Below are 18,496 nucleotides of genomic sequence, written 5' to 3'. Positions count from 1 at the left end.
GGGTCTGTGTTTTCCTTCATAATATGACTAATATGGAAATTTGTTTTTGCATGATCACACCTATATAATCTATCTCAAATTGCTTACTATCTCAGAGAGGGAGAGAATTTGGAATTGAAAATATTTTTAGAAGAATGTGAATTGTTTTTACATGTAATTGGGAAAACATATAATATATATTTTTAAAAGTACATTCTAATATACTACACTGAATCCCAGACTGAGGGATTCTAAGCAGGGCAGACAGTATGAGAGCAGTATAGAGATATCATTGGACAAAATTAATGGGAAATTTTTCTAAGTCATCTTCTCTGCTCTTTCACCTGAATTCTGTTTCTCTCAAAATCTTCTCCAAATTATTTCAACAAACCACTCAAAATTTCTTTTCACTTACCTCGCAGATTTTTTCCAATGATGGAACAAAGAAATCATCACATACTATAGCCAAGGCATAGAACATATAAAGTGCCTGAAAAAGAAAAGGAGGGAGGATCACTTGATCACTCATGTACTGACAATGTGTGGCCAGTTATTTAGTGAATGCCTAAGTCCAAGTAACTAGGAACAGGAGCTACTCGGAAGGTCAAAAAGAAACATGATTATAATACAAATGAGAATTATAGACTGTGAGAGGGGAAGCAGATGAACAAAAAGATGTTGCATTGGATAGAGGGCTGGGCTTGGAGTCAGGAAGACTCAACTGTGTGACTCTGGGAAAGTCACTGAACTTGCCTCAGTTTCCCCACCTATAAAGTGAGTTGGAGAAGGAAATGGCAACCACCTCAATATCTCTGCCAAGATAATCCCATGGAGACTGCTTGTTGACTGACAGAATGACTCATTTTACTGATGATAAAACTATCTGGTCCATGGTGGTAGGGATATAATATTGCTTCTCCCAAGTGGAGGAACTCTTTGGTGCCTTGGGGAAACTGGCTTTCCTAATCATGGAAGGAAGTGGAGGAGGGCAGAATCCTGCCTTTTATCATCAGTGCTTAACTTGGATAAATGTTATTGAATTCATTCAGTATGGATCAGCCACAACTATTTCTTAAACCATTTAAACTCTAATTCTAAGTGCTTTCTTCTGAACTCTCAGGAAGAATATTGTTGGTGCAACCATCCTTTTCATGTGATAATTCCTCTCACAGGAGAAGATCACTTGTTCCCTTTCCTTTGAGGAAGAATCTTCTATTTTAGCAGACAGACTGCCATATCAAAAAGCAGGAGCTGGGACTAGTCTTTATGGAGACAGGAAGGAAATATTTAGTGGGGGGGGGGGTGGTAAAAAAGCTTTGATCAATTAAAAATTTGACTCTATCATTTAATTCTGATTTGTCCCCTTGCTCATATGCTCAGTGAAGGCATTATTTTCTTCCTCTTCTTTATTTTTTAACCCTTACCTTCTGCCTTAGAATCAATATTATTTATTGGTTCTGATGCAGAAGAGTGGTAAGGCCTAGGCAATGGGGGAATAAGTGACTTACCCAGGGTCACACAGCTGGGGAGTGTCTGAGATTTGAACCCAAGACTTCCCCTCCTTCTCTCTCCATAGAAGATAGACAGAGAGAGAGAGAGAGAGAGAGAAAGAGAGAGAGAGAGAGAGAGAGAGAGAGAGAGATAGTGGCTCTCAATCCACTGAGCCACCCAGCTGCCCAGAAGGCATTATCTTCCCAGGTTATCAAAGACTTCTTGCCTTTGAAGCTCAGTTCCAGCATTTCCAAGAATCAACCTTGAGTTCATAGCTTTTGAAGGGCTGTTGGATCATATTCCGTTGTTTTTGATGGTGCCCAATTTGGGGATTTTCTTGGCAAAGATACTGAAAGGGTTTGCCATTTCCTTTTCCAGATCATTTTACAAATCAGGAAACCAAGGCAAATAAGGTTAAGTGATTTGCCCAGGGGCAGAGAGCTAGTAAGTGTCAGAGGTGGGATTAGAATTCAGGAAAGTGAATCTTCTTGATTCCAATCCCAGGGCTCTACCCACTTCACCACCTAACTGCCGGCCATTTGATCTTATCAACTGTTTAAAATGTGTGGCTCTATTGCAAATAGTAATAACATGGAAATACGTCTTGATCAATGATACATGTAAAACCCAGTGGAATTGCTCGTTGGCTATGGGAGAGGGGTGGGAGGAGGGGAGGGAAAGAATGTGAATCATGTAACCATGGGAAAATATTCTAAATTAAATAAATAAATAAATGAAAATTTAAAAAGAAATAAAATGTATGGCAATTTGCACATAGGAGGCAGTGGATTCCAGTAGGAAAGAGCTCTGATTCAGGAGCCAGGAGACCAATGTTACCTTGGGGGAAGAACTTCCTTCTTGGTTGGAGTTCCTTTATCTTTAAAAGTAGGTGTTCATCTTATTCAGAGGTTCATTTTTTTAAGCCCTTACCTTCTATTTTCGAATCTAAGGATTGGTTCCAAGGCAGAAGAACGGTAAGGAAGGGCTAAGCAATGGGGGTTAAGTAACTTGCCCAGGGTCACACAGCTAAGAAGAATCTGAAGCCAGATTTGAACCCAAATCCTCTCCTCTCCAGATCTGGCTCTCTATCTATTGAGCCACCTTTCTGCTCCTTATCCAGAGTTTCTTAACTTTTGGGGGGGGCATCATGGGTCACTCTGGCAATCTGGTAAAACTTATGGATCCCTTTTCAGAAAAAAAATGTTTTGAAAGGAATAAAATAAAAGATTACAAAGATTCAAGAAATCAAGATAGATTATTTTCCCCATCCCAGGCCTTGAACCTATGAAATCTCTAAGAGCCTCCGTGGACCTTTAAGAATCCCTGAATTAAAAAAACTGAGAAGGCCTTCCCTAAATCCAGCCTAGGGAAATCCTTGGGGGAAGCCCCCATGCAAAGCAGAAGGTTCCCATTTTTTCCCTTTCATAAATAAATAAATAAAAGTAATAAGATAATAAAATAAATAATAACAAATAAAATAAAAATAAATAACCACAGATTTAGAATTAGAAAGGAATTCAGAGACCCTATTTTCCAAACCCTTTATTTTACAAGATGGGAAAAGTGAATCCCCAGGGAAAGCTTTGCTGCCCATCAGATATGGGACATGAATGCATGTCTTCTGGCACCACAAGCAACCCTCTTGCCACTGTATTTCCTGGTTTGTGGAACTGGTTGGCTGCTCTTCCGTCATCCTTTCTTTGGAGACCCTTCCTTAGGCCCTGGAAAGCTTTCCTTTCTACAAAGAGAAGATGTGACCATCTGGCTGACAGGAGGAGGCAGCATCAGAGATTTCAGTATCCAGGAGAAAGTTGATTTCATGGTCTCCAACTGTATTTCTGACCACAAACCACCACTTCCTCTAAAACAAAACCGAGACTGCAAAAGCTGATAGTGAGTCTTTTCCTTATTCATTGGGACCCTACCAAGAAACACAGAAAATAGGCAGAGATACCCCACAGGGTCAGACCCAGATCTGGAAAGAGGAGCAACGAAGAGCTCTGAGACTGCTTGAAAATAGACAGGGAGCTCATGGATAGAAAAATAGATAAGAGTTAGAGAGAAAATATAGAGTTAGATAGAAAATAGATAGAGTTAGATCATTGATAAGCCTTTCAAAAACAATTCAGAATAAATCTCACAAGGCAGCATTGGTTTTTGTTATTTTATCCTTTTAGCTGCAACTTGGTGAATGGTTATGCTCATGTACCCCAGACTTTGGGGTAGTTTCACTCTGGTCTAAGGTTGAGTCAATAAGTCATTTATCCCGTGACCTACTTTTCTATCATCAATCACTGACCAGTATCTCCCTCCCCTGCAAAAAACTCTTCTCAGAAATCTTCCCTTGATGCTCTTCAGGCCCGCGATAGGGCTGCTGAGGCGATCAGGGATGTCAGCATCACAGAGCAGCAAAGGGAGGCGGGTTCCCTTGGTGACAGGTCATAGAGCCTGAATATTACTTTACAAATGGAGACACGGAAGCCCACAGAGCTGGGAGTGATCCGCCCAACGCTGGGCAATCGCTCAGGAGCAGAATAGGGACTAGTTTTAAGTCTTTTAAGTTCCTCCTCTCTCTGCTCCCCGCAGCCAACACACGTGCCTCCAGCTTCCTTTCTGTCTATGCTGGCTCAAATTCAATGTGTGGGGCTCATTTTAAGAGAGTAAAGCAAGAGTAAAATATGGATTTAACTGATTAATTGGGAGTAAATGAATGGATACATTTATGTCCCCCAAGAGATTCACCACAAGATTGCTTGAAATGTGAGTATACCTAAAAGACGTGTTTAATTTACAAAAATCTAGCCTACTTGCACATTTTCAGGAACAGAATTAGGTATATTTATTTTCCCAAGTGAATTCAAATTCTAGGTAAGTAAAAAATATTTGGTTTTCAGTCTGGGAGCAGCCAATGAAATCCTTGACAAGGATTAGAAAGGTTGGTCCATGACAGTAAAAATCAAAATACTATAATGGACTTCTTGGGGTCACTGGAGGCATATATATATATATATATATATATGTGTGTGTATATATATATAAATATATTTACTTATTTATTCTATTAAAATAGACCCAGAGTAATTACAGAATTAGAATAATTAAAATGGATGGAATTCTAGACTATAGCATGTTAGATTATAGAACACAAATTATTAAGATGTAGATCATAGCACTTTAGTGATACTGGAAATGGTCATTTATATTATTTGAGGTGGGGAATTAAAGGAGGATTATCATGCCCATTTTATAGGTGAGGATCAGAGAGATTAAATGGCTATCCCACAGGGGTAGGATTAATGCCTATCTTAATGCCAAGTTCAGTGCCCTTTCTATTGGACCTCTGAAGTATACAAACAGAATACTCCACATTAACTCTTGATTATCTTCACTCATGGGCAGCCATGTGGCATAAGGGCTTGGAATCAAAAAGACTTACCTGAGTTCAAATCTGGCCCTAGACACTGACTAGCTGGGTGACCCTGGGCAAGTCACTTGACTTTGTTTGCCATAGTTCTTTATCTGTAAGATGAGCTGAGAAGGAAATAGCAACCACTCCAGTATTTTTGGCAAGAAAACCCCCAAATCTGATTGTATAGTCAGACATGGTAGAAGTAATTCAACAAGGAGAATCTTTACTAATATAGTTGGGGAAAAAAAAAGAGAGAGGATCTAAAAGAATGACTAATCCTCCAATCTTTGGGTTCAATTTTATTTAATGTTTTGAAAATTTTATTTTATTAGTCAATTTAGAACATTATTCCTTGGTTACAAGAATCCTATTTTCCCTCCCCTCCCCCAACCCCTTCCCGTAGCCCATGCCCAATTCCACTGGGTTTTACATGTGTCCTTAATCAAAACCTATTTCCATGTTGTTGATGTTTGTACTAGGATGATCATTTAGAGTCTGCATCCCCAATCATATTCCCATCGCTTTTGGTTCAATTTTAGAACACTCTTTGTTCATGTTCTTGCCAGATCAGATCCCTTCCAGCTGTGATGTTATTATCCTATCGAAGCAATTTTGGCTTTCTTAGGATTAAAAGAAATTATTCTGAACTTAACAAGACCCAAATAAAATTAGAATTTCATATATAAAGTAGATGAGAAAAAGTGGACTAGATATCAAATTGTCCATTTCAATTACTTTTAAAAATACAATAAATTCCATGTATAACTTTCAAAGCTATCTTACTTGCCTGTGTCTCCTGTCTAGCCTAAAAATGTCATTTCTTTGGGGCATCCTTATTAATGGCTTTGGATGGTCAGAAGAGGTTAGTTTGGATTTTACATTCTGCTATGAGTAATCCAAAATGGACAATCCAACTCTATAGCTCTCTGTATTCCCAATATTGACTTCATGTAATTTAGGTAATTCAACACTGAACCCTATTTTGAAATGATCATCAATGAGTGTTTGTCCTGCACTGTAGCTCATCAAAAAGATGAAATTCTTGCCTCCCCTCTCCTTTCCCTTCCATCCGGTCAGACCCAAAGCAAAGTGGACAACTTACTCCAAGAATGTGTAGCAAGACTGCTCCGTGCTGCCGTTCCTTATTGGAAAACAAATCTGTGGGGAACTCGTGGATTGCTGAAAGAGAGGAAAAGAGGACATTTTGGGAACGAGGGACACTAAAAAACCCCCAAATTCAAAATCTGAAAAATAATGATATTTTGTGGCCTAATTGTGGCAGTCAAAGCTTGGGTGTACACACTTGTCTAAACCATATACTAGGAATATATTTACATCATTTCCTCAGCCCCTGACACAGATTCTGGAATGTGGTAGATCCTCAAAAGACATATGAGGATTCCTTTAATTTTTCAAAGGTCAATAATTCGGTCATACACATTATATTGTTTCATAGCATAAGTGCCACCTCCTTTTAAGGAAACTCAATAAATACTTACCAGACAGCTCTTATAATTTATTTTGATTATGTGGCCTCATCCCCTACCCTGAGGTTATAGGGCAGGATCAATATCTTATTGTTTATATCTTCCTCTGATGCCTTGGACATCACCATATTTCTTTCCTCTCCCCCGAAGATATATTATATTTATATATGATGTATTTTTCTTCCCCATCAAAGATTTATTTTATATATTTCTTCCCCAAGACATCATTTATTTATTATGTTTTTTAATTGCCCACAGAAATAATTTTTTCACATTTATTTTCTGAAATTTTGTGACCCAAATTCTTTTTCTCCCTCACCATATTTCTTTAAATACAAAAACAACCCTTAAAAATGTATTCATTCAAACATTTATTAAGCACCTATTATGTGCAAAGCCTTTTAGGAGATCTCATATTCAAAATTTCATTTTTTAGGATGCTATTCCAGGACCAATTCTAACCTTCCAAAATTCCTGGGGGTCACTTCCAGTCCTGTGATTGAATACGAGGTTCATCTGACACCTTGTTGTTCCTTTTCAGCATTTTGGCAAGAATAGATTTTCCTGGATGCTCTGCTAAGTAGATCACTATTCTCACTCTCGCTTTTTTTGCGTGAAATATGGAGAATAAGGCTATAAAAGTCACAGGGTCATTTTCCTATCGAAATCCAGCAGATGAATACTCTTTCAGCAGTCATAAATGAAAAAAAAAAACAAAAACAAAAACAAACTATAGTGGAAAACAATATGGACTATGTGAGAGAAACCACTTGACTATTCATACTGTTTGGGTCGAGAGGTTCTGTGGCTGGCCAAATGCCTCGAGGACATCAAAGACCTAAAGAAAGAGGGAGATTTACCAAGATATTGATGGCAGTGCTTTTCATGGCAGCAAAAAACTGGAAACAAAGCAAATGCCATCAGTTTGGCAATGATTGAATAAACTGTGGAACATGTATGTAATAGGAGAGTATTGTGCTGTATGAAACAATGAAGATGAAGAGTTCAGAGAGGTAAGGCAAGGCTTGTTTGAACTGAGAGGGAAATCATCAGAATAAGACAGGCAATATCTAAGATTACAATCTTGTAAATGAAAAGAACATTAAAATGAAGCCACAAGGGACAAACTTGGCCTTCAAGAAGAGATGAGGAAATATATGTTCCTCCTTTCTTTGGAGAGAGAATGAACTCTTTTTAAAAAAAGTTCACTCATTTTTAAAATATTTTATTTTTAATTTATTCCAATAACAAATTTACACATAAGTTTTCCAAAGTTATATGATTCAAGTTGTTTCCCTCCCCACTCTGGAGCTGCAAGCACTTCCACTGGGTTATACATGTATTATCACTCACAAGTTCATTTATTTTTCTGAAGTTCATTTGTTATCAGTTGTATAGGATGCATTGTTGACTTCTATTGGAATGTGAGCTCCCTGAAAGGAGGGACTGTCATACTTTTATTTGTAGTCCCATTTAAGCTTGATAAATGCCAAATAAATACTTTTCATTCATTCATTTATTCATTTATTCATTCATTCATTCCACCCCTTCTCATTCTATTTTATTTATTTTTTATTTATTTATTTATTTATTCTCATTCTATTTTATTAAAAAACAAACAAACCTTACCTTATATCTTAGAATCACTGCTGTGTATTGGTTCCAAAGCAGAAGAGTGGTAAGAACTAGGCAATGGGGGTTAAGTGACTTGCCCAGAATCACAAAGCCAGGAAGTGTCTGAGCCTAGATTTGAACCCAGGACCTCTCACCTCTAGCCTGGCTCTCAATCCACTGAGCTACCCCTCCCTTCTCATTTTAAAGGAACCTCTCCCTTATGCTATCTACCATAGATAAGGGAACTAAGGTCCAGAGAAGCATTATGGCCTTTTCTTTAGGTCTTTGATATCCTTAAAGCATATGGCCAGCAGCAGAACCTCTGGGTCCTGAAATAACTATACTGAAATTATATATGTACATATATATACATACATATATATAAATTAATAGTTTATTTTAAGATAAGAGAAGGAAGGGAAGGGAATTGGGATGATCTATTTAAAACCAAAATCAAGTTGTTAACCTATCCTATCTAATACTTCTCTACCTACAAATTTACTTCCTACAACTAATTAAATTAACCCCCCTTAGTTAATATATAAAAGTGGGAAGGAATTGAAGGTAGCAACAGGGTAGCTCTGTTGGAAATCACTCTCAGCATCAACATGATACAGGGACAGGCTGGATCACAAGGAAAGCCACAGGAGAGAGAATATCTAGCTCTCTAGGTCCACCCCAGAAGCACTAGACTGAAATTCAACTCCTGGCTGCTTAACTGTCTCTTTCAGAAGAAGCAGCTGCCTTGTCACTTCTCCAGAGTTCTGGAACCTTGCTTTTCTGCTTTGCAGGATCTCTTGTTCCTGCTAATTTTCCTATAACAGAACAAAGGGTATGAATGGTCTAGTGGCTTCTCTCCCATAAGCATTTATTTGTTCAATTCAAGTCGCACAATTAATCAAGGATCTAATAAGCCCTCTATTCTTTCTGTCCAATTATACTATGGTCTCTTTCTTCGTCTTTAAAATGAACTAATTACTGTGTGACCCTGGGCAAGTCACTTGACCCCCATTGCCTAGCCCTTACCACTCTTCTGCCTTGGAGCCAATACACAGTATTGACTCCAAGACGGAAGGTAAGGGTTAAAAAAAAATTAACTAATTAGATGAGGAGCCTTAAAAAAGAAAAGGAAACTAAAATGAGGGTGATTGTCAAAAGGAGGAAGAAAATCCCAAACAGGGCATGTTTGAGTTGGGCACATTAAAATTGAAAAGGATGATGGGAAATAATTTTAGATTACTAAGAAAAGCTTGAAAGAAGACATTCCTGGACCCAAGCTAAGAACTGGGTTGGTTCCTCCAAGACGATGCCCAGAGATGAGTTTATGTCACTTCCACTGAACATCTCAGCCAGTTGCCTGAAAGCTCACCCTCACCGTTATGTCAGTCACACCCAGGGATAAGCCTTTGCACCAGAATCCATCTCCGCTGGGAATGGAGAAGTGGGAGCTGGATGCAGCGAGGAAGAGGGGAAGCTGGTTCAGAGAGATTATTCTTCTGTGATTGAAAAACAAATATTGCAGCGAGAGCACAAAGCCCACCTGATCCTGCTATTAGGCCAGACTGCTGCCAGAGCAAGGAGGAAGGGAAGGCTCAAATGGAAGGGCTAATGGCTATTTCAGGAAACCATACTCTCTCCATTCTCATTTTCATTTCCCTGAGGGGCAAAGGTCAATTCTTCTATCATTTAAAGTATTGATGAAGAATGGAGGTAAAATTCTCCCAGAAAATGGACTCTGCTCCTTTTCTTCTATAGTAATAGGGAAGAAGTCAGACTCAAGAGCTTCATTCTCTCCTCCTGGTCTTCATAGAGAAATGTGTAGTGTGAAGATCTTGGCTTCAAATTAAATATGAGGGGGGGAGAAGGGGGTATGAAATGGTCTAATAAGCTGGGTTTGGAGTCTGGGAACCTCAAAGCCCAGCTCTGACCATTCCTAGTTGTCGATACTTTTAGCAAAAAATAACTTATTTATTTGACCACAGGCATATTACTTAATGTCTCTGACACTCAGTGTCCCCAGCTGTAAATTGGGGAAAATAAACACATGTACCACTTATCTTGAGGGGTTATTGTGAGGAAAGGGCTTCTGAGCTTCTCTCATTAATGGACTGCTATGGAAATGAAGCATGAGCACTAGTTTGGGACATAAGATACTAGCTGGTGACTTCGAGCTAGTCATTTAAACTTTATGTGCCTTTGGTTTTTTTCCTTTGCAAAATGGATGTTAGACCTGATCAAGGATTCTTAACCTTTTTTGGGGGGAGGGGTATCATAGTCCCCTAGGAAAGCCTAATGAAGCCTATTGACCCTCTTTTCCAAACAATGTTCTTAAATTCTTATGATTATCAAACTCAAAAATTCAAAGGATTTTAAAGGAAACCAATTAGATTGAAATAATGAAGTATTTTTTTTTCTCCTATCCAAGTTCATGGATTCCCTGTAATCTATCTTGCAGGTTTCTTGGGGTATGAGGACCCTAAGGTAAGAACTCCTGCACTGGATAAACTTTAAATTCCACCCAATGTTAGAATTCTATATTTAAAAATCCCTCTACCTCTAAAACAGCATTTGGATTCATTGAAATGGCTATTAAAAAGCTCCCTCAAATAGTAAGCATTCAGAATCTTCCCTTCTGTAAAATTCTACTTTTCATTTTCCCTCTTTCCCAAGTTCACAGAAGCATGGAATTTTTGCGTTAGAAAAGAACTCGGCGATCATCTTTTCTGTACCATTTGTAAGGCTGTAAAAGTAGCTGTTTAATGGTCATATGAAATGGTTTAGATAATGAGACACTTGTCTTGGAGCCAGCAGATGTTTACTGTGCTATCATGTTCATTCTAAAATAACAAGCCCTGGACAATTCTGAGGGACTTAGGAGAAAGAATCCACATCTAGAGAAAGAACTGTGGGAGTAGAAAAAGGGGAAAAAAACATTTGCTTGATCACATGGTTCGATGGGGATATGATTGGGGATGTAGACTAAGAGATCATCCTAATGCAGATATTAATAATATGGAAATGGGTCTTGATCAATGATATACATGTGAAACCCAGTGGAAATGCTCATTGGCTACAGGAGTGGGGAGGGAGGAGGGGAGGGAAAGAACATGAATTATATAACCCTGGAAAAATATTCTAAATTAAATAAAGAAAAGAAAAGAACAAGCTTTGGGACTGGGGGAGGGGAAGGAGATGAAGCCAGTGGGTTGGGAGGTTCCCAAGGTTGGAGCATACAGATCAGGTACAGAGAATCCCTTATTTTCTTTCTTACTCTCTTCAGATTGTTCCTTCTCTTATAAAAATTCCATAGAAACAAAACAAATATGTTATAGTTGTTATTCACCAGTCTTCTGTGGAATGATGAAATAAGCAAAATCAGAAAAACAATATATACAATGGGAACAACAATGTAAACAGAAAAGAACAATAACAAGAAAAAGAATACTGTATATATAATTATAACTAAGCTTGGCTCCAGAAAAGAGATGAAAAAATGTACCTCTTTCCTTTCTTTGTTGAGACAATGTGGTTTATTGTATATACCTTTAGACTCAGATGTGTTGGTCAGTTTTTGCCCTCCCTCTCTCCCTCTCTCCCTCTCTCCCTCTCTCCCTCCCTTCCTTCCTTCCTCCCTTCCTTCCTTCCTTCCTTCCTTCCTTCCTTCCTTCCTTCCTTCCTTCCTTCCTTCCTTCCTTCCTTCCTTCCTTCCTTCCTTCCTTCCTTCGTTCCTCCCTTCCTTCCTTCCTTCCTCCCTCCCTCCCTCCCTCCCTTCCTTCCTTCCTTCCTTCCTTCCTTCCTTCCTTCCTTCCTTCCTTCCTTCCTTCCTTCCTTCCTTCCTTAATTCCTTCCTCCCTCCCTCTCTCCCTCCCTCCCTCCCTCCCTTCCTTCCTTCCTTCCTTCCTTCCTTCCTTCCTTCCTTCCTTCCTTCCTTCCTTCCTTCCTTCCTTCCTTCCTTCCTTCCTTCCTTCCTTCCTTCCTTCCTTCCTCTTACCTTCCATCTTAGAATGAATACTGTGTATTGGCTCTAAGGCAGAAGAGCAGTAAGGGCTAGGCAATGAGGGTTTTGCAACTTGTCAGGCTCACACAGCTGGGAAGTGTCTGAGCCAGATTTGAAGCTAGGACCTCCCATCTCTAGGCCTGGCTCTCAATCCACTGAGCCACCCAGCTGCCCCCTAAAGTCCTTCTCTTTTTGATATTTTCCCTGGACCGTTGAAGGGTACATATGAATAGAATAGAATAGAGTGTGTGCAGTAGACTAATGGTGCAGAGAGCCAGAGGTCTGGGGCTGGAATTCTATCTTTGCTATTTATTACTATTATAAGTGTTTATTTATTTTTATTATTTTAAATTCATTTTTATTTTTATTATTAATTATTATTGCTAGTTATTAATTTGGCAGGTAGGTGTCTAGTCCTGGTGTCTAGAGTGCTGAGCCTTGAGTCAGGAAGACTCATCCTCTGGAGTTCAAATTTGGCCTCAGATACTTTTTAGCTGTGTAGCCCTGGGCAAATCATTTAACCTTGGTTGCCTCAGTTTCCTCATCTATAAAATGACCTGGAGAAACAAATGGCAAGCCACACTAATATTTTTGCCCAGAAAAACTCAAACGGGGTCATAAAAAGTAGGATGTAACTAAGAAATGACTAGTCACAATCACTAGTAATTACAAATTACTATTTGACCAAGTCATGTCTCTAGGCCTCAGCTTCTTTGAGAATAAAAAGAGAAAGATGGAGAGAGATGATTACTAAAGGTCCCTTCTAGGTATGATTTGGTGCTTGCTACATCAGTGGAGTCAAACTCAAAAAGAAATGTAATACATAACAATTCTTGCTTTGTTTTAAACTTTGTTTTAAAATGTAATATTGTTTACTATTATTGAATTTTTCTTTATTTTGTTAAACTTTTCCCACTTACATTTTAATTTAGTTCTGGCTGCTCTCAAGGGTTCTGGGGGCCACAAGTGACTTGTACATCATGTTTTTGACGTGTCTACACTACAGTATGTGTCTTGTTTTTCTTAGGTCTGATAAGCTTCATATTTCAGTGAACCATCTGACTCCCGGGCAGTCTGCCAAGATATCTGTAAACTTCTTAGGCAACATTTTTATACACCTACCTAACATGGGATTTCTTCTTGACATTAGCAATTACAAACAGAGGACCAATCACTCAATGATGCAGTCTGCTTAAAGAACTTAATATCATTGGAATATAGGTTTAGAACAGGAAGAGTCCTTCGAGGTCAAAAAGTTTATCTTTTTCAAGAGAAAAAATGAGGTTCAGAAAAGCTAAGCATATAGGTGCTTAGGACTCTACATTGTGACTTTCCCCATCCCAGTTTTGATATATCATGGGTTAGCATAAGAAATTAAATGGGAATTTTGCAGAAGCTACAGATGACATGCGAAGGCCAGCAGATGAAATAGAAAAAGTTAAGAAACTCAGAAATACATAAAACATATGTATAGTATTGTATAATATCAATGTATTTTCTTTCTCAATGACATAAATATATAAATTTCTTTTTTCAAGTTAAAATAGGTCAAAAATTAAGGTTTGTGAAAAGAACATGGAAGCCAGTAGATGACACACAGAGGATAGAAATGTAGAGAAATCTTTAAAAGTTTAGTAACTCATAAATGCATATAATGTATTGTAAAAAACCCCTAAAAGAAAAAAAAATCAGACTCCTCTGGTATAAAAGGAGGGCAAAAAACTCATAAATGAATTTTCCAGGTGCCTTACAATGTGGAAGAGATACCTGTAATTAGATCACTGTCGGAAAGGGGCCATCCTGGAATTCAAATTAGGACTGGGAGTTGAACCATAGTCCTTTGATTAAAATCCAAAATCCTTTCCACCTAAATATACTACCCATTATGTCTTCAGATTTCCTACTCTGACTTCTTAGAGATGAAGAATAAGTTAGAAGTATAAGAACAACAACAATAATGATAGCTAGCATTTATATATCTAATAATAGCCAATTCACATAGAGCTTTGCAAATGTTATATCATTGATCAACTATGCAAAAACCCCAATAAACAGATAATTAAAAAAAAAAACTCTACAAAGCCCAACAAGCCATTGGATTATCTGGGTCCATATGCTTGTATTTCCTTAGTAAGTGCTCATCATCATAGTCATCAACATATCAAACCATGAAGAAAACTGATAAATGTCAAAGGGGATATGGCAAAATTGGGCATTAATGTATTGCTGGTGGTTGTGAACTGATCCACCCATTCTGGAGAGCAATTTGGAACTCTGTCCAAAGGGCTATAAAACAATGCACACCCTTTGATCCAGTAATACCTAGGTCTGTATTCCAAAGAGATTAAAGGAAGGAAAAGGACCTATTTGTTCAAAAATGCTTATAGCAGACCAAGCTATCACTCTTTGCAGATGATATGATGGTCTACTTACAGAATCCTAGAGAATCAACTAAAAAGCTAGTGGAAATAATCAACAACTTTAGAAAAGTTGCAGGATACAAAATAAACCCACACAAGTCATCAGCATTTCTATATATTTCCAATGCATTTCAGCAGCAAGAATTAGAAAGAGAAATTCCATTTAAAATCACCCTAGATGATATAATTTCTTAGGAATCTATCTGCCAAGAAAAATGCTTATAGCAGCTCTTTTTGTGGTGGCAAAGAATTGGAAATTGAAGGAGTGGCCATCAATTGAGGAATGGCTGAACAAATTATGGCATTTGTTGATGATACTATTGGAATACTATTGGATAGAATACTATTGGAATACTAACATGGTATAAGAAATGATAAATAGGATGACTTCAGAAAGAGTTGGAAATACCTCCATGAACTGATGAAGAGTAAAATAAGCAGAACACTGCACACGACAACAGCAATATGGTGGAGTGACCAACTGCAAAAGACTTAGCTACTCTTAAAAATGCAATGATCTAGGACAATTCTGAAGGATTTAGGACAAAGAATGCTATCCACCTCAAGGGAAAGAACTGTTAGAGTCAGAATGCAAATCAAAACATACTATTTTTTACTTTATTTTATTTGGATTTTTATTTGGGGATTTTAATTTTATATGATTATTTTTTTATAAAAATGAACATATAGAAATACATTTTGCATAATAATATATGTATAACCCAGACCAAATTGCTTGCCAGCTCCAGGAGGGGAGATGGAGGGAAGGAAGGGGGAGAGACAATTTGGATTATGTAGTTTTGGAAAACATGTGGAAATTTGTTATTATATGTAATTGATAAAATAAAATATCTTTATAATAATAAAAAATACACAAAACCCCATGCCAAACCATATCCTTGCTGTTTTACTTTCTCTTTTAGTAGATTTATATAATCTTTCAATGCTACTTAGTGAATAGAGACCTGACAAGCAAATATACCATATTTACTTAGTATTTTCATTGTTGCCTTTACCTGAATATGTCAAGGATCAGATAACATAGAAAACTCTCCACTTGAGAACACCCTCCCACCTGCCCATCTTTAATTAATGCAGTGGTTCTCAAAGGGTGGTTCCATGGGGTCAATATTATTTTCAAAATATTATTAAGAAGTTTTTATTTTTAACATAATTAATATCAACTTATATTCTTCTTTGAAGAAGGCCCTCAATATTTTTTAAAAGTATAAAGCTATCTTGATGACAAAAAATTTGAGAATCATTGACTTAGTATGTAAGATCTGAGTAGGAGACATACAGAAATTAAGTGACTTGGCCAAGATCTCCCAGCTAGTCAGTGTCAGAGCCACCTAGTACTCTATCCACTTTGCCATATTGCTTTAACCTAGGGTTTCTTAACATGGGGTCCATGAATGCTTATTTGTTTTACTATTTTGATAACTATATTTTAACATAATAATTGTTTTCCTTAGTAAATCCTATATAACATATGCATTTAAAAATATTATTTTGAGAAGAGATCCAAAGGCTTCACCTGACTGCTAAAGGAGTTCATTGCATTAAAAAAAGGGTAAGAAACCCTGCATTTATTTATGTTTTCTTTTTTTTTAATAACCCTTATCTTCTGACTTAGAATTGATACTAAGTATTAGTTTTAAGGCTGAAGAATGATAAAAGTAAGTCAGTGAGGGTTATGTGACTTGCCCACGGTCACACAGCTAGGAAGAGTCTGAGGCCAGATTTGAACTTTGTTTCCATGGCCTCACAGTGACGTGTAAGGAACCCTGGCCTTGTAGCTGGAAGACCTAGGATCAAACTGGCCCCGCTCTGACCCTTACCAGTTACGTGCCCATGGGAAAAATTGCTTACTCTCTCCAAGTCTCAGTTCTCTCAGCTATAAAATAAGGATAATCATATTGTTTCTCTCATTGGGATGTTAGGAGGACCAACTAAACTAGATGTATATGAGAGTGTTTGGAATCTGTAAAGGGAAATTTGGAAGGTGAGATTATTTTCATAATTTCCTGAAACTGTCTTTCCTCCCCTCTTGCCTGCTATGGTAGTGAGGAAAATCCTGAGTAGATTAGGCCCTTGTTAAATATTATCTGTTTCTTTCTACGCGTGATCATTTTCCAGGCCATTATATGTATCCAGAATTTTATGCATATATACATATATATAATTGGTTGTATATTATACACATAAGATTTTGTATATTATAAACACACACACATATATGTTTATCTATGCTAGAATTATACTGAAATTGAATTGAATGAGGGGAAAAGGCAATGATAAGGAGGTTGGAGGCAAGCTGTGTGATGGACGAGGACACTCAAAGAGCAGATTTTACTTCGTTTTCTTTTTTTTTTTTTAAACCCTTACCTTCCGTCTTGGAGTCAATACTGTGTATTGGCTCCAAGGCAGAAGAGTGGTAAGGGCTAGGCAATGGGGGTCAAGTGACTTGCCCAGGGTCACACAGCTAGGAAGTGGCTGAGGCCAGATTTGAACCTAGGACCTCCCGTCTCTAGGACTGGCTCTTAATCCACTGAGCTACCTAGCTGCCCCCTTTACTTCGTTTTCTTAAGCCACAAAAGTCTTGGTTTTGCAAAAGGGAATCTGCTCAAGATGGCAGGGAAGGAATAATTTTCTCTGTTGTCTCCTTCCCAAATGATTTCTCCAATTATGATGACTAAAGATGCTTTATGAGATGTAAAAATTTTAAAATAGAGATGTACTTTCTCTTAGACACTGAACCTCTGAAACCTTTTAATTAGATTGCTTTCCTTTGGGGAATGTAGGCCATGAATTGAATATTTAAAATGAGGGGGGCACTCTTTGAAACATCTAATTTGTTCTCACTATTAACCCATACGCTAAGCTATGTAGAAATTTTTTTTAATTATAAATCTATGAGAATAAGGGACAACTAGGTTGCAAAACAGATAGAGCACTAGGTTTGGAGTCAGGAGGATCCAAGTTCAAGTTTGAAGTCAGACACTTCCAAGCTGTGTAAGCTCTTCTCCCCATAGCCTAGCTCTTCTGCCTTGGAACAGATACTTAGTATTTATTCTCAGCCAGAAGGGAAGGTTTAAAAAATAAATCTGGAAAGCTGGGCCCATGAGATATACTAGAAAGAATAGTGGACCTGGGGCCAGCGAGCCTAGATTCAAGAATCTGCTTTGATGTTTAGTGGTTATGCAACCAATGGCAAGTCACTCCTAAACCACCTTCCTTATAAGACTGTTGTGAGGAAACCAATTTCCAGCTTCATAAAATGATTTTATTTAATGTAAATATTAATTTATATAATTAAATATATACTTTATAGTAAATATAATTATAGTAAACATAATACAATATAATATAGTAAATATAATTAATTTAAATATAAACATGTATCATTTTTATTTTTGTTTGTATCTACTATATATATATATATACATATGTATATGTATATATACTTTTGGAAACTATATCTCAATACTCCAAGGATCCATAAGTCCAATGTTAGGAATGGATGATGATTGTAATCCCCCTCACTGAATCTCATGGTTGGAATAGAGAGGGGGAGGCAGGGCCCCACCCTAATCCAATCAGTCCCTACCCAAAGATATCAAATACACAATCCATGGACACAGGTAGCCCACAACACTCCCAAGTGTGGCTGGAACCAGATTAAAATATAATTGGGTAATATTCCACAAAATAATAAAAATACAGTAAAATAGATAATATCATGTATTAAAACTAAGTTGATATGTGGTCAATAGAAATCCTTATATATTCATTAGAGGTTTCTATATTTGAGTTTGCTACCAGTGGGGTTTTTTTTTTTGGCCTGTATTAGAGAATATCAGTGATAGACATAAAATGAGATAATACTTGTAAATGGTTTTGCAACCCTTAAAATGCAATATAATGCTAGTTCTTAGAGAAGCATATAAGCCAGGGGTTCTGAAACCAAGATCCGTAAACTTAAAAACATTTTGATAATCACACTTTACTACAGTTTTCTTTGTAATCCTATGTGATTTATTTTATGCTTCATTAGACTGGCAAGGGGGTTCATGATGTGAACCAGATTCAGAACCTC

The 18,496-nt window shown here is 37.5% G+C and overlaps 1 protein-coding gene across 2 annotated transcripts in view; it reads right to left on the bottom strand.

Moving 5' to 3' along the window:
* Positions 1 to 18,496, bottom strand: part of SLC24A4 (solute carrier family 24 member 4) — a 291,187-nt gene that overhangs the window by 109,580 nt on the left and 163,111 nt on the right. For both annotated transcript variants that reach the window (XM_056810456.1, XM_056810457.1), the window contains exons 3-4: positions 5,982 to 6,058; positions 395 to 469 (exon numbers count right to left, since the gene is read on the bottom strand). In XM_056810456.1, coding sequence (XP_056666434.1) covers positions 395 to 469; positions 5,982 to 6,058 — 152 coding nt within the window. The remainder of the gene's footprint in view (positions 1 to 394; positions 470 to 5,981; positions 6,059 to 18,496) is intronic.

This window comes from Monodelphis domestica, chromosome 1, assembly GCF_027887165.1.
Source record: "Monodelphis domestica isolate mMonDom1 chromosome 1, mMonDom1.pri, whole genome shotgun sequence".
Taxonomy (NCBI): Eukaryota; Metazoa; Chordata; class Mammalia; order Didelphimorphia; family Didelphidae; genus Monodelphis; species Monodelphis domestica.
This window is presented reverse-complemented; position numbering and strand designations above follow the sequence as displayed.